Source organism: Tinamus guttatus, unplaced genomic scaffold, assembly GCF_059628265.1.
Source record: "Tinamus guttatus ecotype Peru unplaced genomic scaffold, ASM5962826v1 Tinamus_guttatus_pri_ptg000314l, whole genome shotgun sequence".
Taxonomy (NCBI): Eukaryota; Metazoa; Chordata; class Aves; order Tinamiformes; family Tinamidae; genus Tinamus; species Tinamus guttatus.
Window position 1 is genome coordinate 7243232 of NW_028288848.1, and position 24056 is coordinate 7267287.

General features: G+C 47.7%; 1 protein-coding gene across 1 annotated transcript in view; it reads right to left on the bottom strand.

The window, feature by feature from the left end:
• HPSE2 (heparanase 2 (inactive)) overlaps window positions 1-23638 on the bottom strand; it is a 105675-nt gene extending 82037 nt beyond the window's left edge. Inside the window, exons 1-3 of the mRNA XM_088528801.1 lie at window positions 23310-23638; window positions 22223-22380; window positions 9646-9807 (exon numbers count right to left, since the gene is read on the bottom strand). Of these exons, the coding sequence (XP_088384927.1) occupies window positions 9646-9807; window positions 22223-22380; window positions 23310-23569 (580 nt within the window). The 5' untranslated portion in view covers window positions 23570-23638. The remainder of the gene's footprint in view (window positions 1-9645; window positions 9808-22222; window positions 22381-23309) is intronic.
• Between the last annotated feature and the right edge of the window lie 418 nt (window positions 23639-24056).

A 24056-nucleotide genomic window follows, 5' to 3' on the forward strand; every position in this document is an offset into this window, starting at 1 on the left:
ATATGCCTTTTGAGGGGGGAGGCACAATTATGAACTGTTATCATAAGATGATGATGTATGTCACAGTTTATTAAAAATGGAGGGAGATGTTAGATAACATCTGCTTTAGATAAACGCTGTTAAATCACCCAAGCTGGATAATTTGCACCTAGGAGCGTGCTAAGGAGAACTCTGACCTGTTGATACTAATTTTTAATAAATCTTGGAATGCCGAGAAATCCTAGAAGGTAGGATAGCACTAAACTGTATTGGTCATTAGGCAGGATCAGCTGAACGGGAAAACCACAGCCAGCCAGCCTGACATCAAATCTAGGCAAAAATAATTAAGAGTTAATATGAGAAGCAGCTGATAATTAATTATATTCATCTTGTTTAACTAATTACCAGTCAACATATGTTGTACAGAAACAAGTGCTGTCCAACTGATGTCACAGCTTGATTTAAGAACTTGTATTAACGGAAATGATTTGACATAACTAGATGGATCAAAGTAGGTGACATGACAAAATGCACCCATAGCCATTTTCTGATCCAGCATTCCTCAGAATTTTTCAGTCATTTAGGCAACAATGTAAAACCTTTCAAGGCCGTTTGCAGATAGCACAGTTTAGTAAATAACAAACAATACAGACTACATTTACCTTGTGATCCAATTTGCACAGCTAAATGGCTGCAATCCAACAAAGCATGCTTTAATTCAGCCAAGTGCACAATAATACCCATATGGGAAAGCAATATAGCCCTTATCTGCAGGATGGAAAAGTCCACTTTGCAAGACCACAAAACAAAGCAGGAGCTACAGAGAGTTTTACAGAGCAAAGCTCAAGTTGAAGTAGCCAATTCTATTCAACTCATGAAGGAGAGGGGAAAAAATGTAATATACACACACACTCGTAACTCACCTGCTGCACAAGGGCATTGATCTGGCACAAGGGAAAGAGGGACGTTAATTTGGCAGAGAAAGGCTGTAATTGCTTAAAGTTAGTGATGCACAAAGGCATGATAAAAAGGAAAATGTCATCAACACAGCAGATGAGAACATCACACGAGAAGATGTGGATGATCCTGGGGCCAAGCATAAAACAGTGGGGACAAAACTCGGCAGTAGAGAGGACAGCTAAGCAAGTCTGTGTAATGCGAGGGTGGAAGGAGCACAGACATCATCATGCCAGGGGTCTGCTTTAGGCTACAGCTTTGGGGAGATCAGAAGCACCAGGCTTATTGAGAGCATCTGAAGTAAAGACTTGCTGGTAATTAGGGACCTCTAACTAACCACACATTTGCTGGGAAAGAAAGACAGACTTGCATCAAGTTCCTGGAATGCACCAAGAAAAAAAACTGTGAAAGAAGAGACAGGAACAGAAGTGGCAAAGAGGCTCCTCCAGCTTTGATTCCAATCATCAGGAAAAAATAAAAATAAAAAAATATAATGATAGAAAGCAACACAGGCAAGAAAGTCTAAAATGAGGGCATTCACACTCAGCAGATTTTTTTTTTTTTTGAGCAGAGGGGCACCAAATAAAAAGCTGTGTATTTTAAAGAACAAAAGCTTTAGTAAACTCTGAGGATTGACACATTTTGTGAAAAAAAAATGAGAGTTTGGGAGAGATAGTATTTTGTAAAGACCCAGCAACAAGTTAAAAATGCAAATTGTCCCAATGCAGCAGGGTGATAAGGAACTTGCACATCCGAGCTGTGGGCTCTGCTAGGACTTACAACACAGGGAAGGGAAGTGGAAACCCCACCAAGCTGCTCATGGATGAGCACAAAGAGCAGCTCAAGGGGCAAAGCCCGAGCACCAAGCGTTCAAAAGGAGGTGCTTGCAGCCAGCACTGCAAGCAGTCACAAGACATTTGATAACTACATTAGCAGGGAGAGACAGACCAAAGAGTTCATCATCTCCTGAGCAGGGAGAAAAGGTTAATAGATCGCTGTATGCCACTGAATGCACCACAAGTCCCTGCCGAGGCTGTTAGTGCGTGTCAGCCCTCCCCCCTCCTGCCAAAATCTGGTTTCTGTTAGGTTTATGTGTTTTCTTTATTCTCCGCACAGCACCCAGAACTCGCTGGTTCTGGTAATGACATTACATGTCATGATGTATATATAACTGGTAATTTTGAGATACACAATTTGTAAAATATTTCCTCTTATGAAGCTAGTTAAATTTAATAAACACCAAATACACTAAAAAGCCACATTCCCCACAGTCACACAAAAAAATAGCCAAATCAGATAATGAGAAAGCCAAAGTGTTGCCTAACAGACTAAATGGTGTCACCTGAAAAAGAGATTCACCCTCCTGACCTCTCTCACACTCTCATATGCCGTCAGCACACAAGGAGTTGTAAAACTACTAATTAGGGTAAGAGAAGGCAGGTGATCCCAGGAGGTTGGCTTGCAGCTGTCTCAAGAAGCAAAGAGGTATAAATTGGGACACAAGAAAGATATTTCACAATAGCCAGCAACTTGCAGAATCACACACAGACACAGCTGAAAAGCTGAAGTCTTTTATTGGTTTGGTCTTCACACACACACAAAATGATTAACTATGACCACAGAATTAATGCAATTAAAAGTAACAGGATAAAACTAAATTTTAATAGCATATGAGGAGCACAAAGATTACTTAAATTATTTGATGCTTCCAAATGGTGCCTGAAGTCCCTCAGCAACTCTAAGAACTTTTAAGAGACAAATGATATTTCAGGAGACTGGAGAAGGGCACTATCTTCAACAAGATTTTTTTAAAAAAGAGGAAATTTTAGGCCAACCCTCACAACCACAATTCCTGGAAAAAATTGTGTAACAAATCACCAAACAATCCATCTGTTAGCAAGGACTGGAAAAAAATATGCCACATGAAGCCAACCTGCTTTCTCTCTTCAACAGAGCAAGAAGCTGAGAGAAAGCTATATACCTTTATTTTAGCTAGGCTTTAAATTTCATTTAATGTAACACTTTAATTAACAAATTAGGAAAACAGAATCTAAACAAAACTCCACACAGCTGGTTGGAAAAGTGCACACAAAGGCAGACATGAACATGCAATGTTGTCCCAGGGAAGTCCATGCTTTTACTGGGGGCATGTAGACCCAAGTGTCACGCACAAGATGCACAAAATAGTCCTGCTGCTCTGCCTCAGTAAAGACAGGCCTCAGCTAGAGCCCTGGGCTCATTTCAAGGCAACAAGCTTTAAAAAAAGCAGCGCAGACCAAGTGGAAAGAGCCCAGGGGACATCAACAAAACACAGAACCAGAAGGAAATTTTAAAAGGGCTGAAAGGGACCTCAAGAGGCAGAATCAACCATGCATGTGTCATTCAACTTGAAAATAACATGGCCATGAGGAAAGAGCAAAAGAAATGAAGTTGTTCAGCACAGAGAACAAAAGTCTTAGGGGAAACATGATAACAGGCCTCAAATATGTAAAAGATTTCTGCACAGAGGAGGAAAAAAAATGCTGTAAATTGTTCTTCATATCTACAGGGACTTGACATGCTGTAATAGGCTTAAATTGAAGCACAAGGGTTTTTTTAAATAAATATAATCCATGTAGTTAGTTACATGCTAGACATAATGGCCAAGGAGGATATGGGCTCTCTAGCACCAAAGGTTTTGAGAACAAGGATAAGTTTTCATCTGTTAGGAGTCAATTAACAGTGGTGGCTCTGCAACCTGTGTGATGCCCACACCTCACCACCAAGCCCTGACAACCTACTGGTTTTACACACATGCATCCATGTATTTCAGACACACACCAAATGTGGCTCTCAGAAAACCACATGGCAAAACCAGCCATTTGACATCAGAAAAAGCTCATACAAACAGCTGATAAAGGGAAAAAAATCCCCAGTTACAGGAAAGCGTGATTTCTGTGTCATATTCAGCTCCTCAGTTCTGAGTCTAGTGTCTCAAGAGGGACCCACAAACCACCTCCAAGAGGGAGTGGGTTCTAACTGTTGAACCCTAAAAACCATGGGGTCAATACAGATACTCCTTCTAAGACAGTTTTTTCCGGTCCCTTACTCCCAGAAAAATCCAGTGACTTTTCACAACTGTTAGGTCTACTTCCCTCTTTCCCATAGGGGCTAATGACATCATTGCCTTCCTCTTGCGAACATTTGACCACTTCACCACCAGTAGCTCAGCTGTGGCTAATCAGCAAGACAAACTCAGGGGAAAATATTTACAATATATTTTTAGCTTTGAATGCCACTTTTCCCATTTCAAACCTGAAGAAGGGTTTTTGGCCCCTGAACTTGGTCTGCTTTTTTTCCAGCCCTGTCAGCCCATCAGAATAAAAGACGCTATCTCTACTTACAGACCTTTCTCCAAAAGGAGTACAGGTATAGTTGATTTATCATGGAAAAGGCTAGAAGATGCCCTCTTGAGGTCTTTTTCAGATCTCTTTTGTATAGTGCCATGAATACATATAGTGCCATAAACAAAATGTGCATAATTAAGTAGTCTGTAATAGAGAGAGGGGGAAAAAAAAATCCGCAGGTCTGTAATGGATTTGCTACAAAAATACCAGAAAATACCATCCATAAAGCTTGAGCAATTTACATCGGACCCAGTAAAACAGCTACTACATGCAGTTCTCCCATACAGGCCATGTTGGGTTTATGCTGTTGATCCCTAAAAGATGCCAAAAAGTCAGGAAAGCAGCACTTACCTCTGCAATGAGGCCAGACAGAGACCTTCTCAGGTCCTGTCTCAAAGCAGGATCAGCACCACAAGCCAGTGATAACCCCCTGCACACACCCACAGAACAGTCTCCATGGAGGTTACTTATAACTGGAGATAAAACCATGCATCTGGGAAAAACTCCAGGAAAAAAAAATATAAAAACTAAAAAGCAGAGCAACCTTTCAGCAGCACAGGCACTCAAAGCCCTTTCAGCCCTGCATCCAGCTCTCCTCACAGATCCCAGCACAGGTAGTGTCCAAATCCCAGTCTCCCTCCTGGCCTCTGCAGGATAGGTCCCACAGAGGCATCCTGTTCCAGGACCCCCATCTCCCAAAACAACTGCATTCAGCAGGAACTGCAGCACTGCTGGTCACCGTGGGAGGCTCACAAGTGCAGGAAACACAAATGTCACAGGTGCTCGACCTGAGCCATGTGATCCCCTGCCAAGGAGCGAGAGCAACTGTGGCTCTTGCTGCCTTTGGGGGAGAGGAGAAAAACATATTTCTGCAAGGCAGCTTCTCACTTGCAGAGGTCCTTACACAGATGCACTACCCCAGTCTCCACTCCAAGCCACCCTACACACATTTAACACACAAGGACCCCACCCTGACATTACTGCTCACAAACCCTCAGCTCTGCTCACTGCTGCCAACTCCTGCACATGCCACCATCACTGGAGAGGGCATCATTCGCACTCACATTCCCTCCATCTCAGCCGCTGCACGCACTGGTATTACTCACCTTAGCCAAAAGGTACTTCTGTCTAGGCACCAACAGTTCCAGAAACAACCTTTTCCCAAGAAAGCCTTGCATAGCCTTCACAACCACTCTTATAGAAGCCTCAAAATTAGATGCCAATGTAAAACACCTGACTGCAACTTCAGACCCAAGCAACGACCCTCAGTCTCCTCCTGCAGCTTTGATCTCAGTTCCTTTCAGTTCCCACCTGTTTCTGTTCCCCCAGGTGCTGCTTGGTGGAGCTGGGAGGAGGTTGCTGGTCTCTGTGAAGGTCCTGGGCAGTGTGGAACTTCATGGTGTCCAGCCGGGGGAAACTGTCTTATCCCCTGGGGAGACTTTCATTCCCTGATTCCTGATTTTCGAGGCTGTGTCGCACAACATGACAGGCTGGGGGTGCTCTCACCATGCACACTGCATTGCCTCACATAGTGTGAATGGGACATTGCAGGACAGGCTTTTGATCCAGGGAAGCAATCTGCATTGCAGCTTCAGGCAGAAGGTAGGACAGGAAGAGGAGATGTTTTTCCCCCGTTCAGTCCAGTGATAATGACAAGTGCAGCAGTGTTTGGTTGCCTTGGGATGGGAACTTCTGAATGCAAATGCACTATTTATGGTTCATGGTTGTATCTTGGGAAGCTCAGTTACACTTAACATTTCACAGAAATGCAGAAGGGGACAGTTTCTCACATATGTCTATTGACCTTCTGAGCAATTCCCTCTTCCATTAGGCTTAAATGGCTTTACTTAATAACAAAGCAGAAATCAGCATATATCCAGTCTTTGAAAGTACAAACACAATACATAAACCCAGCATGAATTGGCACTGCAGATGGAGGGTTTCACACTTAATCTGCTAAAGTTCTGCCTGCTACTGCCCTGCTCCCCACAAGCTCACTAATACCCACATGTGCCTCACATCTCTCCTGTCCCAGGCCATCTCCTCGTGTCACACACACTGATGCCCATAGCTCTGGGGCTTCCAAATCATCTGAATGTGACCTGGTCCTTTCTTCCAAGGACTGCAAAGCAAGGGAACCAACTGTAGCTATTGCAACTTCTAATCCTGCAGATACAGGCAGCTTGCTCCACCTATTTGATTTGAAAAGAGCAGATAACTGTTTCTACAAAAGGACTCGTGCTCCTCAACTATCACCTCAGCGGGCCGGGCTCAGACAGCAGGTCGCAAAGAGAAGCAGAGAAGTCCAGGCACTCTCCTGCTCTACCATGGCCTCTCTGAGAGCTCAGGAGATGCTGATCTGGGAAACAAGACACCAATTTCGGAGCAGCAAGGGGAAGCAGTGGAGATTAATAAGCCCCAAAATGTTTTATAGCATTTAAGTAATACTGCCACAGATCAAAGATGATCACTCATCTCAGCGAGGCAGACTCAGTAAGCCTGGAAAGATCACGTACAGAAAACAAATGCAAGATGCAAGAGAAAGCCTGCGGACAGGAGCAGAGGAAAGCTCATACTTGTCTAAAGAAATTGAAGTGGCCTAAGCCAGAGTCTAACATATGTTCCTGGAGGAGCAGGAGCCAGAAAGACTGCCTGGTTTCAGTCAGTCTCAGTTGTGTCTTAGCACATACCAAAAAAAAAAAGCAAAGAACACATTTCATTTTAAGACACTCTCTTACCTTTGAGGTACCTGCTGCTGGGAGCAGCTCAAATCCCAGTACAAAAATGCAGCCCTGCCTGATCATTGAGATAAGGAACATGCTGGAAACTACATGTAGCTAGCAAATATATATGGGAAAGCTCCTGGTTTACACAGGAATGCGGCCAGGGACCTACAATCGCCATGATGCCTCAGGGACTGCTCAGTTGCACTCTGAGATTCTCATTCTTAAATATGAGAGCACCCAGCATGAAAGCCCAAGGGCAATATCAGCGAACCACATGGGCAGAGAGCCTCAGAGGTCTGGTCTGCAGTGTTTCCAGTTGCTCAAGTAACTGAATCACTTGTGAGGAGGAGGAGGAGAAGGTGACTTCTTACCCAAGTCACTACAGCAGTGGCGGTAGTAGCACTGGAATAAGGCTGACTTCATGATGCTCTTCTTGCTCTCGGGTGGTGGTGGGTTAGGTATGCCCTTTCTTCTGGCACGACTTTGGGCAAGATGCTCCATTTATGGTTCTTTATATAAAGTGCTACGGAAACTAGCAATATCAGGAATGCCTCTTGCACGGAGACTTGGGGTTGAACATTCATTCAGTCTGGATCGGGCACTAAGTCCTGAGGCTCATCCACAATACACATACTGCAAGTGACTTGTGGATACAAACCTTCAGGAGAGATTCCTTGTTTGCAGGGTCCCCAATATTTCAACCCTGCAAACTCAGGGATACCTTTCAATGTCCCGCCCCAAGCCAGACCTGCATCCTTGCTCCTGAACCACTCCTCTGGGACCTTGCTGCTGACCTGGGGTCTCCCTATAACAGCATACAAAAAACACTGTGCAGAACAAAAAGAAGTCCTCAAGCAAACTCTGGCTGATTGAATTTTGAAGGTAAGGAATGCCCTTCTACAACAGATGTACAACCCCCTCTGCCCACCCCAAACACCAGATCCATCACAGAGAAGGGAAATATTTACACAAGTTAGTAGAGTTCCAGTTAAATATTATGCTTAGCTGTCTAGAGTCCATGTTCTCAGACTATGTCTATGAAATAAAAGATTAAACTTCATAACAATTATGAAGTTGTTCTGCCCACATTCAGAGGGATTTAAAGGACATTAAAATAGTTCTTTGGGTAATATTACAGTGAAATTGTTCTCTCCCTCCAGGAGAGCCAGAGCTAAAACCTCCTGAACTATCCTGTAAACACACTTGGAAAGGCTAAGAGCTGAGCTGATAAGCAGGTAGCACCTCTGCTCTGCAGGTTCTGTAAAAAATGTGAGCAATGCCTGCGAGCTTTTGAAGCAGCGAGGGAAGGAGGACAGGGGAGAGCAGCTTCTCTTCTCGAGGGAAGTTTGTTTAGTGGAAAGTAAGCAAGTTGTCAGGGGAAAAGCTGACAATGTTGATTCCAGCAGTTGTACTGGGAATAAACAGCCAAGTGGATTATGTTACAGGGAATGAGAAGCAGTTCTGAGGTTCCCATTTAAACGCCGGGCTTTTGGGAATGGTGTGACTCAGCCACGCTCGCCCACGGGCCCGGGGCTCTGAGCCCCCTGCCAGGCCACCTCAAGAGTCCCTCAAGGTCTGGCTGCAGCAGAGGCTCCGGGGAGGCCGGGCTCAGCGCTGCAGGGCTGTCCCCACCATGGGCTCGGAGCCGGGTGCCGAAGCAGGGACGCGGCAGCGGGCGGTGAGGCTGCTCCGGAGCCCTTTCCCGCTCAGAGCCCAGCTGCAGGGGAGGCCGGCACGGGGTCTGTGGAGCTGCCACAGCTCTCTCCTCCTGCTGCCGGGGTGGCCAACCACTGCGGATAGGGTCTGCCTTGGCCTCCCCAGCCAGAGCGGGGGGACCCCCTTTCCCCAAAAGAGGGATGTTTCCCTGCCTTGCAGGGGAAAGGCACCAGGCAAGAGGGGAAGAGGAGCTTGTTTGATTTATTAGTCTCTTCCTCTTCCTTGTCTGTGGCTCATCCAGCTGTAGTGATAAAGAGAACAGCTATGAAAGGACACTGCTGTGATCCCATCCTTCTGCCCACTCACTGCCTGAAGACATCAGTCCTTTACAAGCACCATTAAATGTGTATCCAAAATGTGGCAGTCTCTTCCATCCTTTGAGATTCTGTTCCATGGATAATACAAACAGTTGCCAGAAAAAGAGTATCATCTCAGCTCTGTCTGGGCCATTATCCCTTTATATTTGCTCTTTAATATTTACTGGGTTCACACAAAGTGCATGCTCTGAAAAAAAAAATCAGCTGCGGCTTAAAGGACTCCAAATTTAGTAATTGCTGCAGCCCCATCGACGTGAATATTTAGCAGGGAGATTTCTACAGCACTTCACCTCCTGTGGTATTCTGCTTAGATCAGACTTCAGAAAACGTGCTGTCCTTGGGCACCAAATCTGGAGTGTCTGAGTAGGTGCCAGCTGAAAGGCCTTATGAGTCCACCGTGATTTCCTGTCCATCTCTTCCCTTCCAGTACCCAGTGATCTTGGTGAAAAACAAAGGTGACCTGAGAGATGCTGAAAGGTGAAGCACCCGAGGGTTTTAACAGACCTATGAGTTAGCAAGAGCTAGTATCAACTCCTAGCTCCAGAGCTGGTCTCGCAGCCTTACCTGTTAATGTGAGGTTGCTGTATGTGTTTGAAAACTGCTCCTTTAACAAAACCAAGTGCATCTGAGCTGCCTTTTCCCTCTGTAGCTCCAACATAATGTCAGGGTGCTGGGCGATCTTACAGCCTTTCTGCTTATCCAGGGCAATGTCACTGCGAACAATGTCTACAGCAAAAGGGAAAGAAAAAAAGGGAGATGGCCAAACCTCAGGTTTCATTTTCACCAGATGCTTGGATAAGAACCAGCCAACATGACAGCCACACAACCATCACTCAGCATAAGCAACCCCCCAAAAGGGTCCAAATCCATTGGGTCCACCTATCCAATGAACCTGCTCTGCTCTAGTCTCCTTTGCTCCCACAGAAATCTCGAGTCAATGGCTTTAATATGCTAATGCAACCTTTCCCCTTTCCATCCTTTACGTCCCTAGAATCTGATCTCTTATATTAGGAACTCTCCCTTGCTGGAAAGTGCTAAAGTCACCCAAAACTTATATTACCTCCTTGTTATGGATGCCTGTGACAATAAATAACAAGAAGAAATAAATCCCTTTCTGGTGGCTCACTGGTCACCATTTCCCCTTGCTTGCCCAAGGGATGGTGAAGAAGTCTTGCTCATGCACTGTTTATCTTCGCTGCAGCTTTCACCACTAGAGTTAGGTCAGCATGGCTTATGATATTTGAAGAGCTCTCTGTATACCTCTAACTCCACACAATCAATTCAAGATGTAAGAAGCTTAATTAACAGTTAGATTCACTTCATACGAACATTTTACACATCACATTGTGGAACATGAATATGGTATTTCCTCTCCTAGAACTACTCACCTGCAGGGGAAACGCAGAGATGGAGGTATAGCAGGGGAGAACGGAAGTCAGGTTAAATGTGGCCAGTGTCTAAACAGTGGAAAAGTGGTACAAACCAGTCTCTGAGAAGCTGTTTCCTGTATCTAATACTCTCTAACCAGCTCAGATGCCATGGGCGCCATATGCAACACTTAATTGTTACAAAACTTTAGGTGTTCTGAAGTGAAAATGAATGATGAAAGTTGGAGTTCTTTGATTGCACTGTATGAGGCCACCCTTTGCATCGTCTGATTCTCATGTAAGAGTTTATTTTCAGAAGAGTACCATCTTGCGCCATGTACATTCTCCCACTGCATTACGTTAATGCAAATCAAAGAACACCAAAACAGTCATGTTCCTGTATTTTAAGGAGTCAAATCTTAACCTCAGCAAACCTAGATTCAAAGCTCTGCTATGTCCAAGGCAAGTAGAAGAGTGAAAATTATATTCTTGTCCGGTCTCTGAGCATCATCCTAGAGCTACTGTGTCCTACTCAGGTTGAGTCTCTGTCTGTCTTGAGTCTAACACAACCTCTCCTCCAGCTGCAGCCAGTGTCTCAGAAGTGGAGATATGGTAACATCCAGCCATCGTGAAAATATGGCTCAGTACTTTCACATCCAGCACAGGGGCTTCAATGCATAAAGAAGAGATGGAGCAGGAGGAAAGAAGAGCATGAAACTGTATGGGAGCTTATACCAAGACCAAAGATCCAGGGGGAGTCTGAGAAGTCTCTCAGTGGGTCAGACATAGTCAGACTAGTCAGGAACTGGCCCTAGGGCTGGAGGTGCCGGGACAGGACCTTGGAGAGTGCAAGGGGACGCCGAAGCAAGGCCAGAGCGACACCCCCACCTCCATCGTCATGGACCACAAGGCACAGCAAACACAGGCTGGTGCACACGGGGCAGCTGAGGGAACCAGATGTTGGATTGCAGGGTGGGAGCAGTAACTGGAGTGCTGCTTTTAGGGGCTGGTATTGCTGTAATAGGGATGTATGAGGAAATCAGACCACATTTATAACCTCCCCATCAAGTCTTTTCTTAGCCACTGAGGTCTGGAAGCAGGTGTGCAGGGCACAGAAAACAGGGACATTCTTCTTGCAGTCAGAAGTTCATGGGACTCCCACAGCACTCTTTAACCTCCCAGAAATCTGCTACTGGAAACATTCAGGAGACAGAGGCAGGATGGTCCTTGCCTCCCAGAGCAACAAAGGACCCAAGAGGTGCAGGACAAACAACAAACAAACAAACACAAAACAAAACAAAAAACAGTGGGCAGATATCTGGGATATGGATATGCAGCTTCTCAATTAATTCAGTGCCTGGTCCTCCATCCCCTGCCACCCTGGCCTTCCAAAGCTGCATCTCTGCATTGCTCTTCTGCACCAGCAGCACAGAAGGCTGGCAGAGTGGCAGGGCACAACTGCTGGAGATGGTGGGGGAAATTTTGGGCAGAACAACCCAGGGAAAAGAGCCAGCAGGAAGGCTGCAGCCATTGAATTTAAAAGCAAAAGAGAGAAAAGGGAAAGAACCAAGAAACGTAGCAAGGAGAATCACCACAGGGTGCACCAGGCAAGGCAGCCGCCACTCCAGGAGAAGGACACTGCTTTACCAATATGGAGCAGCAATTAAAAAAAAAAAAAGACAAAAGAAAAGAAAGAAAGAAAAAAATACCAAGCAAAACAAGAAACCAAACAGCTCTTGCCAGAAGTGCGAAAGAAGAACTCCAGATGTGGAAGCCCCAGAGGACGCCAAATGGTTTCCAAAGACGGCAAACCGCGAGCTCTGCCTCGAGAGGGACCGGGAGGGCTGCAGCGGTGAGGCGGCCCCGGAGCTCCCGGGCCGAGCCGGGCCGAGCCGGGTCAGTACCCTGGCCAGCTCAGCGTGCCCCCGGCCCAGCGGCGCGGCGCGGCTCGGCTCGGCTCGGCGGAGCGCGGCAGCCCGGGGCGCCCCGTCGCGGCCGCGGGGCCGGGGCCGCAGCGGCGGCGGCTCCTGCGCGGGGCCGTGGGGCCCGTCCGCGCCGTCCGGCGGCGTCGCGGCGCTGCCGGGCTCCGCACGCCGCGGGCTCCCGCATGCAGTATGAAGGGAGCACACCCGTGTGGCGGGTCAGGTGAGCTGCGCCTGGCGCCAGCCGAACCCGGGCCCGGCCCGACAGGCCGGCTCGGCTGCCCGGCTGTCCCCAGAGAGCCACCGCCAAGCGCGGGGCCACCCTCAGCACGGAGGCGACCCGAGGGAAGTCTCTGCCCGCAGGCAGGGCACGCAGGGTGAGGGGCAGTAGGGCTCGCCCTTCTTGCCTCCCCATCGTGGTGCCCAGCACCAAGAGCAGCTGAAATTTCAGCCTCCTGCAGGAGCCTCTCCTTCGTCAAGCTGGGCAGCTGCTGAGGAGGTCGAGGTCTGGGGAACTCAGGATGGCCCTTGACAAGTGCTTTTTGTTTTTCTGAGTGCCTGTGCATTCCTCTGCTCCGCTTCAGGATCTGTATGTCTCCAAAGCTTCAACGCGTGCTACCTAAGAAGATCATTGTGAATCTACCAAATGGAAATTTTTAGGAACAAGTTAGCAAAACACCCATGAGGAATGACACAAGTGCAGTGATCCCATTTCAGGGCAAGGCAGAGGACACACTAGCTGAGCTCCAAGAGTTCCTCTCCGCGATTCCTTTGGATCTAGTGGTTGCATTAACCATTTCCCACCAGACCTGTACCAGGCCACTGAGCTCCCAAGCCTGCAGCAGAGGCATCCCTGCTTGGCAGAGCAAGCCTCTGTCCCCAGGAATTCACATGGGATCAGCATAGCTGGTGTGTAAGTGCCTTAGGAGACTTGCTCATGTCATTAAGCAACTATGGGATATTAAGGAAAAACCACTGATGGGGATGGCAAAAGATAGGATTGGAAAGATAAACTTGTACCCATACTGTCAAAATGGTGTGCCCTAAGTGCAAGAAGAGGAATAACTCCCCTTGCAAAGCATGTGCAAGAGTGACACTGCCACAGCCATCATGACACCAGCCAAAGCTATAGCCATCGATGCCCGGGCACCAGAACAAGCTAAGGTCAAAAATCCTCCTCCCCTGCCTGTTTGTTTGGGTCTTAAAGAAAATCTAAAAGAAGAGTCAAAAAAAAAAAAAAAAAAAGAACTAATGTTTTGTTAACAGGAAATCAATACTCTTACTCTGGAAAAAAAAATAAAAATGGAATACTGGAAAGTGACATTACAGCAGAAATTAAATAGATATTTAACTGGCCACCAGGAAAAACTCTTATGAACTGCAAGTTGCCAAGCTTATAAAAGACCTCCTTTTTAAATCAACATATTTAAAAATGCTTTAAAATGAGATTTGTTTTTGCTGAAATTACTATAAAATGACCAGTGACTGTGAAATTGGGAACACAACTGTTTTAATTAGAAAGCTGAGAGATTTCTCAAACCAGAAGATGCATCTTCATCACGTCTGTCTTCAATAGACAATACTTAGACAGATTTGTCTCATTCCTTTCTTTTATTTTTGTTTTTCTAGGAAACTCCCTGGCAATGATTTCCACAAGCCATTTAGTACTGTACCAAAAAACAAAAGTGTTTGCTTTATATGTAATAATTCTGTTTGATGAGCTTTATTTCTTGTGCAATGAAAACAAGGAAATAATCCTTATCAAATTGTCTTCCCTGTGTCTCTGAGTTAATAACATTTATCATACCCTCAGTCATTTTTTCCAAGTTAGGAAAAAAAAAATCTACAGCTGAAAGCTGTGACTTTGATCTCCTCCATCACCTTACTCGATATGTATATATTCTATGCATTGATTAATACATGATCACTCTATAGTATGTGTAGTGGTATAAGAATTCTCTCTATGGGTTTCTCTGATCCTTTCCTAATATTTCCTAACAGTGGATTGCCTCTTTTACTGCCCCACGTGTTTTCAGAGAACAATATGTATTAAATTCAAAACATTTTTCCTGAATAGCAACGGCTAATTTAGAGCCTGTAGTCGTACATGTAAGGTTACATGTGTTTCCCCCATGCACACTACTTTGCATGGATCAGTAATAATTCTTAAAAAGAAGGTGCAGATCTGTAGCATGGAAATAATGTGGAGCGTGCAAAAATATGCATTTTTAAGAGAATTTAGGATGCCTCCTAGAAATAATCAAACATATGACCAGCTGTAGAGCAATAAATAGCTAGAAAATCAGCGTCTAACAGTTTGCTTGCTCCTTTGCCTGTAGTTATATAACAATTTTCATACATGAGCTCAGCAAATGTTAGAAATTAGCAAAATAAATGGAGCTAAGAAACAAGAAGGCTTTGGAAATATTTCATCCAGAGGCAATTCCTGCCTCACCTTCTGTAAGGTGATTTCTGTGGCCTTTCTTACTTGTCAGGAAAAAAAAAAAAAAAAAACTAAATACAAGGGCACCTCACACACAAATCTCTGCCATTCCAAACCGGTTGCTGCATTTTTGCTGCAGGCACAGTCCCTGGGAACCCAGCACACGCGCCAAGGTGCAGAGCTTTCCAACAAGCAACACGAGATCTGGTGCCTCCTTGAATACCCAGGGGCATTGGAGGATCTGCAAGTCTTTGGGAATGACCCTTGCACTGGCTGAAATGCTGCAACCCTTCCAAAGGAGCTGTGTTTTAAGTGCTCAAAGATCTCCATGGTCATAAACTTTTTGAAAGACATCTAGACACAAAAGAACAGGATGACCAACAGAAGTATTTGCCTAGCTGGGACCACAAGAAGGTTTCCACGGTGACCAAACTGTTACTTTCAACGGTCTCATGTGTCAGGCACATGACGAGAGCAGGTAAGAGAGAGCTCTTTCCTCTGCAAGCTCTGAAGGGACGGATGCCTGAACCTTCAAGGCACACTTAGATCATGAAGGCAGACAAAACAATGCTCTGGATGAACAGGAAGAGAAAATTTCTTAGATAAAGCAGAGCTTACTTTCTCATTTTTTTGATGTATAACAGCCTGGTGCAAGTCATCCAGATACATCTGCTGCAGTCTAAGGGCAAAATTTCACGAGTTGTCAGTGACATAGGGACAGTCCCAGCCACGTGGCAATATCCCTTCCTCATTCTGGCTCTGGTATCCTCAAAACCCTGATGAGCTGATCCTGTTCATCAAGTTAACACAAAACCAGTCACCTGTGTTCCTGAATTAGTTTTATGCTGCCTTAGCAGCAACCAGCTCATCAGAGGATGAGAAAGGCATCAGAGCCAACGCAAGCAGAAGGCTGCAACCTGGAGCCAAAGCAAGGCATGAGAACCAACCCTTTTGGTGGCAGAGAGTCGAGAGAAGAGCTGATTCACCACCTTCACAACACCGTTTTGTAGAAGCTTAATCTAACCAAGTCTGAGCCTGCTGTAGTCCTGCTTTTCACTGTGTGCTTTCCTTTCCTAGTGCTCTCATCCATGCCTCCACGATCACACACTTACTTGGTTCGAGCAGCTGAACCAGCTGAAGGGCAGGCTCTCCACACTTAGTTTTTGGCCATTTCAGTTCCCTGAAGCAGCTCACCATGAGTTCAAGTTTGAGACACAGGAGCAGACAGGAACATGTCACAAAGGACCAAAAGGTGGAGGCAGCAGCCCTGGCCCCTGCAGGACCGCACACCTCCACATTAGGAACTACTCCTTGGCAAGTTTTCACCCCAAGATCATTGCAGCACATGGCAGTGCCACCTGGTAAATGAAGGAACATCTGTAATCACCTCAAACGTAGGCAACAGAAAATGTCACTTTTATGCTGAAAGCAAATTATAAATGACTCCTCATCTGTATGTTTGCTGTCTTCATTTCCACTCACAGTCTAAGAACCTTCCAACTCTAAAAGCCCAATATCCTAGGAGTAGTCTGTGCAATAGAGGCTTTGCAAGGGTGGATGAAGTGATATGCCCACTTGCTGCACAAGTCTCAAGATTCAAATACAACATCAAGTATCCAAAGGTGCTGAAGGGGCCAAACTGCAGGGTCAATCTCCGGCTTCCTTAGTGGAAAGGATGTTCACAAAATCTGTTAGTCGGGCCTAGGTTTTCCCCCAAATGTGATAGAATCTCCTGGTGAATATGAAAGGCATAAGGAATATGGCTTTTCCAAGGTTTTTGTAGTAATTGGCCACATTTCCAGATGCCCAGTATACTCTCTCTCAAAAAAAAAAAAAAAAAAAAAAAAAAAAAAGAAATACTGGAAGTCCTGGAAATAACTTACCAGCAATTAATAGTGGATTTTTTTTTTTTTTTTTTTTTTTTTTAGAAATGTGCTGTCCATATGCACAGTCATGCTGAGAGGACTTATACACTGGAAGCTCTTTAGCTCTGAGTCTTTTCCTGTGCACTACCTACAGTATGTATACGTGCTCGCTCTCCCCTCTCCTTCCCACGGTGCACACAGGGCAATGCTGGCTGTGGCGGGGAAATGTCCTTTGATCCCAATGGACTATAAAAACCCCAGGGGACAGACTGGAGGAGCTGTAGTAACCATGCATTTGGGCCAATGCAAAGTGAAGAGGAGCATCTTCCCTTTTCCTCTTGAGTTTTCCCCCATGTACACATACACAGAGGGGGAACTCCGAGCAATGTTTATGTCACAGGAGTTTATCTGAGGCTGATCTTCATGCCTTCAATATAAGAAGTCCAGAACTACCCTGTAGATGAGGAGACTCGAGACCAGCCCATAAAATTCATGTCATGGATCTGAAGGGAGCTTTCAAAATGGGCTCTAAGGCTTCAGCGCCTGCAGCACCCCTTGCTGATTCAAAGGAAAAGGCACCATGTTTCCATACCACAAGGACACATGCAAGTCACATTTTGGCAAGCCCACTTGGGGGAGGTTCTGTATCTAGACTAGAGATGCTGAGAGTCTGAGTAAACGGGTAGCCTTACATGCTTATTCCCAAAAGGAGCTGCTCGAGTCTTTTCCCCTGGAGATATTTTTAGTTTATTGTCCCATTCCTCAGAGCCAGCTGGCCTTTGGCAAGGACCAGGGGAGGTAGCTGAAAGAAGAACCTCAATGGAGTATTTGGTACATGATCCAATAACAAAGAGAAGCAAGTCTAACCATGAGACTTTGCATCTTGTTACTTGCCCAGACATCAAACATGTGCCCGTGACAGGAGAAAATACATCTTGAGATAACGCATTACCACTCAGCACAAATGGTGAAGAAAAACAAAGTCATTGAAGCAAATGAAGAAAAGCATCACTGAAGGGAGAGAAAAGACCTTCTGCAAATGTTACTCTTCTAGATCACAGAATAGTTGGAAGGGGCCTCTAGAGATCATCTAGTCTAACCCCCTGCTCCAGTAGGGACACCTAGAGCACGTGGCACAGGGTGGCATCCAGGAGGGGTTTGAAGATCTCCAGAAAAGGAGACTCCACAACCTCTCTGGGCAGCCTGTTCCAGGGCTGTGTCACCCTCACAGTAAAGAAGTTCTTCCTCATGTGGAGATGGAACTTCCTATGTTTCAGCTTGCACCCTTTCCCCCCTGTTCTGTCAAAAGCCACCACGGAGAAGAGCCTGGCTCCATCCTCCCTACATTCACCCCTCAGGTACTTGAACATGTTGATCAAATCTCCTCTCAGTCTTCTCTTCTCCAGACTGAGAAAATCATCAAATGTCAAAAAAAAAAAAATCTGATAAAGCCTCATCCTTTGGTACCACATGTGTTGATTTTTTAAACTAACTTCAAGCAGACAAATGACCTATGCAAGAAGGGTCGACTCTGGGACTGACTGTACAAGGCAAGGGCTGCATGGGATGGCTGCTGCCTCGTGTACACTATATATGGGGTAAATAACTGGTAAATAACTTTTTTTTTTTTGGCAGTAGCATTTAGCAAAGCTCAGAGACACCAACATAGATGACAATACCTTGTACAGACGTTGTCTATTCTTCTGCCATCAGGAGGCACTGCACATGCTGCAGGTCTCCTAAACCATTTATGATAGGCAATCGCTTTTACAAGTTGCTTTGTCAGGTATAGACAAATTTTGTCACCAGGTGACAAAATTTCCATGCCAGCCTTACATGTAGCACTCAAGCAAGTTGCCTCATGCACTCTCTTCACAGGCTGCCACCACAGACTGGGTAATGCTCCCCACGTTACCTTAGCTGCCCAGAGAAAACTCCTTTGGACTGCTGTGAGGCAGTTCAGCATTGTGGAGGAAAGACACATCTGGTATTATGCAATCAGTGCTTCTAGGAAAAGTTGGTACAAGTAAAGAATGACCCTGAAGCTAAAAGAATCACTTTATTACAGGAAAATGAAGGATGTTCTAGATACAAGTCAAAACACAAGCTCTCCAAGGAAAAAAAAATCAACCAACCAAAAAAAAATCTTCTGTCAGTAAAATATGCTGTTGAAGGACTAAGTTGCCACTGCTAAACTTGTACCAGCTACAGAGCTGACCCCAGCCATGCCATACCCCACTCAAATGCCTGAATGAGACCCAGGACTGTGGGCCATCACTAATGCCCTGCTAATGATCAGGTCTGTGACACCGGAGTCCAAGTCCGGAACACCGCAGACTTAGGAAGGTGAGACAGATCCCTGCCCTGCACTGGCTCCTCATCTCCAATGGGGGGCTGCTGGGACACCCTAAGAAGACATCATTTAAGAGAAGTGTGTTTTTCTTGCAAGCTCAAGGCTTACAGGGATGTCAAAGCAGGATATGAGGCTCCCTGGGGCAGTACCAATCCCCACAGCTGCCAAAGAAGGCAGAAATCACAAAGTCTATGAATTTAATTAATACACCTTGGTATCTAACAGTGTGTGCATTTAAGAGGTGTCTACTGGTGCCTACTATTTACAATTATCAGGTTCACTTGACCTTGGGAGATATAGAGAAAGAATTGAAAAGAGGGAAGGAAGGGGAGGACGATGAAGATGATGGGCCAGGGAACTCAAAGGTGCAGATCTAGGTAAAGGAGCCTAGGCTATGTGGACATAATGCATGGCTTTCTAGAGAAGAAACAGATATATTTAAAATGGATGGAAATGGAAGAGTAAGGAAAAACTCTGAAGTCAGATCATCAGGACAGAGGAGTATCAGAGGGTACAAAAGACCATCAAAAGTAAGGAACGCCTGATCTGGAGGACAGCAGGGAGGAAGAAGAAGAGGGAGGTTATAGCAGAAAGGTCCCTGTGCAGAGATTCATTCAAGAAGAATGATCACATTCATGTTAATCGCGTCAACAAGGATGACCACATCCATGAAGGCAGCAGCAAAGCAGCTTCCGCTGGCTGCCTGAATGCCTTGCAGGAGCACCTTGGGTTGTCTCACAGCTGCCCGGGAACAGCACTCACAGAAGTCACTAACGACTGTGGTTCTCTAAGCAGTTGCATTCATACGCTCATCTCTCCCTCCTAGTCCTGCACCCTATTGAGGTGCTGCGGCCAAGAGGGAAGCGGAGAACACAACATGTGCACTTCCTTCCCCATTTATGTTCAGGCCACATGGGAACATGAAGCACATGAACACTACTGGGGTCTGCAGAGCAAAAATAGACACTGAGTTTAAGGGCCTGGAGTCCACACGCACTCACAGCACCAGTGTGCAAAAAGGCAAAACTTAAATGAGAGAAATGCTGAGCTAGCCCTAGTTACATCACTAAAAACACAAAGATGATGGTTCAGACCTCAAGATTCAAAGATTTATCTTCAATCACTCTCACTTTTTTGTTCTTTTTTTCCCCCTTTTTTTTTTTACTAATCAAGCCCTCATGACTTCTTCCTCACTCCCATCTACTGAGATTTAGAGAGGAAATTTCAGAAAATAGATATGAAAGCACACAGAAAACAAAGACACCCAGGATAACTTGGGGAGAGGGGTGGTAGCTAGAAGGATGCTTGCTGGCCTCCCCTGTGTCTTTGGACACTGATTTCCATCTTTTCTTTTTTTCCTGTGCTGTCTGTTTAGAACACACATTCCCCAGCACAAGGGCAGCTGGTTGCACATTTGCTCTTGCCCTGATCCCAAGTGCCCCGGGCAACCCACAGATGAGGGAGTGAAAACCAGACCTGGGCTCTGAAAGGAGAACATGGCTGCTAAGATGCAGCACAGCGGGGCAGACGCTTGCAGTGGCATGAGGATTTCATTTGGGGGAACCAGATTCCCCCAGCGAAGCACTCGCTACAGCCTCAGCACAAGAAGGTGAGAGCTACCAGCAATTCTGGCCATGGCGTTTGCACACAGATCTTAAGAACAAATAAGAAAGCTTTGCTCCCAGGCAGGAAATCCCTTTTACCACACCTTTCTGATTTACACTGATGCTTGATACACACCACATGTGTCCCCTCCTGCTCTCACCCACATTTGCAATGGTTCTGTTCCATATTTAAGTGATGAAAAGTTAAGACCTGTGGTTACAACTTCTATGAGAAGCTTCATTTTGAAAGGCTGCTACATTTCAACTTTATTGCCATGAGGAAAACTGGGGAAAAGAAAGAGGAAAAGAAAGAGGGAGAAAAAAATCGCTCCATCCCTAACATGAAAACTGTCGTGAAGACGTTTAGTAAGTGTAAGTTTTCTCCTGCAAGCTGTTGAAATATTGACCTTTGGGCTGAAGAAGGAAAATTGATTCCCACAAATGGTTTATATGAATCCCATGTACAATCTCATGCACTACACTTTTTTTTTTTCTTCTGTACAAGGTCAGCTGCCGCAGGTTTGGTCGGCATTTTTGCCTGAAGCTCATCTCAGTAGGCAGAACTTAAACTCCTTGCCCGAGATGTTACAAGCGAGATGTTACAAGAAGAAAAATAAGTAGTAACATCGAGATCACTTCAGCGAGGAGACCGAGTGAAATAAAGAGTGTGAAAACCTACCCACCTGCCTGCGTTTGGGAATACGGGATTTTCATCTCAGTGAGATCAGATATTATGTGGTGGAAGAGCAGGAGTGAGCCACCAGAAAAATAGCAAATGCATCTGCTTTTTCCTTTCGGTATTGTGCTATTGACTAGATCTCTGCAAAACTTTCACTTTTCCACAGGCCTGCCCACTGGGATCTGCCTGGCACTAACTGGCTTTCAAAATTACTTATGAAAATATCTCCAACTCTTTTTAAGCCTTTACGTAATAATAATAAAAAATGGTTTTTTAAATTAAAAAAGCATTCATTGTTCATTTATTATTCATTTTCTGCACGCATGCTTTGTATTTCACTTTCTAAAATAAATGCTTCGGGACAGATTTGGCCTATTTTTTTTAACGAAGTTTCTTTGTGTGAATTAAGGACTGCAGAAGGTGAGGAACCTTTTGTGCAGTTGCAAAAGGTTTGGGGCGGAGGGGAGAAGCGCGGAGCAGCAGAGAGCCGGCAGCGAAGCGGCTTTCGGGAGCCCCGCGGGCGGCGGAGCGGCGCGGAGCGCAAGGGGGGCCTGTGGCGGAGGGGGACGCGGGGCTGCCGCCAGCCCCGGGGGGCACCGGGCAGGCACGGAGCGATGCGCGCAAAGGCGGCCGGGCGCTGCCCGGGCTGCGGAGCGCGGTACCCGGCGGGAGCGGGGGAAGGTCCCTGCGGGCAGTGCAGGAGGCAGCGGAGCAGCCCCGCTCCCCGGGCGGATTTTGGCTCCCCAGGGCCACCTTGTGCAGAAGCGGCGCCGAGAGCCGGCGGGCGGGCACCGCGGGGAGCGGCCTGCGAGGGAAGCGCGGAGGCTCCGCGGCGCCTGCCCCGAGCGCGCGTCGCCCGGCGCGGGGAGAGGGTCGGAGCCCGCGGGGGCCGAGGGCGCAGCGCTCACCGTCCTCGTAGTTCTTGAGGTAGTAGTCGGGGCCGGGCCCGCCGCGGGTCTTGGCCGGGTTCTTCACGTTGTGGAATTGCAGAAAGTCCGTCCTCTTGCCCGCGAAGCGCAGAAAGGCGGGAGCCAGGCCCCGCGCCAGGGTCACCAGGCGCCGGGAGCTGTGGGGAGCGGGGAGCGCGGTTCAGGGAGCGCCCGCGGCGGGGAGGGCGCAGCGCGGGGCCCAGGCGGGCTCCCCCCGCCGCGGCCCCACCTGGCGCGGAGCGGGCGGCGGGCGGGCACCGGCACCGCGGCCCGGAGCGGAGAGCCGCGCTGGTTGCTGACGGCCGCCTGGCTGCCCCGTGGCAGGCGGGACCCGGCACCCCCGGACAAGTGCAGCGGTCCGGGAGGCAGAGGCGCTCCGCCGCCGCGCAGCTCGGCCGCGCCGGGCAGCACCTTCCGCGGGCCGAGGAGAGAGCGGAGGGAGAAGAGCAGCGAGCCGGCCGGGCGCGGAGCCTCCTGCGCCTTCCCCCTTCCTCGCCTCGCTCGTCTCCCTTGAGCCGCAGCGGGCAGCCGAAAGGACCCTCGGAGCGGCGGTGCGGACCCGCCGCTCTCCCTCCCCAACTTACCCAGCAGGGAGAAGGCTCGGGCCGTCCCTGCGCCTCCGGGCCGCGCACCTCGGCACCCCGGCGGAGCCCAGAGCAGCTGCAGCCCCCACCCGCCCCGCTGCGCCGGGGCTGGAGTCCGGAGAGCTCTGCAGACCTGGCCGGCACCCCGCTCCCCGCCCGGCAGGTCCTGGGGCAGGCTCGGCTCGGCAGGAGGCCCCGCTCCTGCTTCTGGGGTTTTCCCTGCGCTGCCTCGGCCCCATGTTGTGCTTTTTTTTTTTTTCGCAGAGAAGTGGTTGTTGGAGCGAGGGGAGCACGACATTTTTGCAGTCATTACTGATAAGTCTCTGAAATGCTTTCTCCATTGCAAACATGTGCATCTTAATGGAAACCATGGCCTCGCTCCCCCCGCCACAACAAGCGCCGCCAGCCGCGTGGAGCCGGGCCGGGTCTGCGTGGGCGCCCCGCGGGCGGCGTGGGGAGACGCCGGGGGGCTCCTGCCTTACCTTAAGAAATCGAGCCAGCCATCATGAATGATGGAGGGGTCCAGCTGCAGGGAGAGGAAATTCTCACTGATTATCCTGACAGGGCTCTTGGTGTTGACATCAAGGAGAATGAGAGTTCTTCCCTTCACACCAGAAGGTTTCTCCACCGGCAGCGCTCTCCTGTCCCCGACCTGGGAGGACAGCGAGAAGGTGGCCATGAGCGCCAGCCCAGGTGCCATCAGGGCTAAGAGCCCGGGGGGACAGGAGCTTGGATAGGGCATGCCGGAGAGCAGGAAACCCCTAATTAACTCGCTGTCTGCAGGGGCTCGCTGGTGGCTAATTGTCCTTATCTAAAGTGTGGGGCGCTCTGCCTTTTTTTGCAATGTTTTGGTGCTGGTGGAGGGGAACTCACGCCCCTGACCAGCCTTTCTCGCTGCCGGTGCCAAGACTCCTTGCAGCCAGCACCGCCCCTTTAAGAGATGCAGGCTCCAGACATTTTTAACTTTTTGAAGGTAAGGGGAGGCTCCTGGTTTAACCCCCTCGTCTCGGGGCCCGCCGGCCTATCTGCTGCTCCGCCAGCACCGAGCTTTCGCTTTGCCCTTGCTCCTCCGAGGGCAGGCGTCCCGTTCCGCGGATGGAAAGCTGAAACCAGGATGGCTCCAGAATGGGAACCGGGAACGGTGCGCGGCTCTCAGCTTTAACCCCTGCACGGCATCGCGCGCCCAGCTCATCTGCGGCACCAGAGACGGCTCAGGCGGTAAGGAAGCG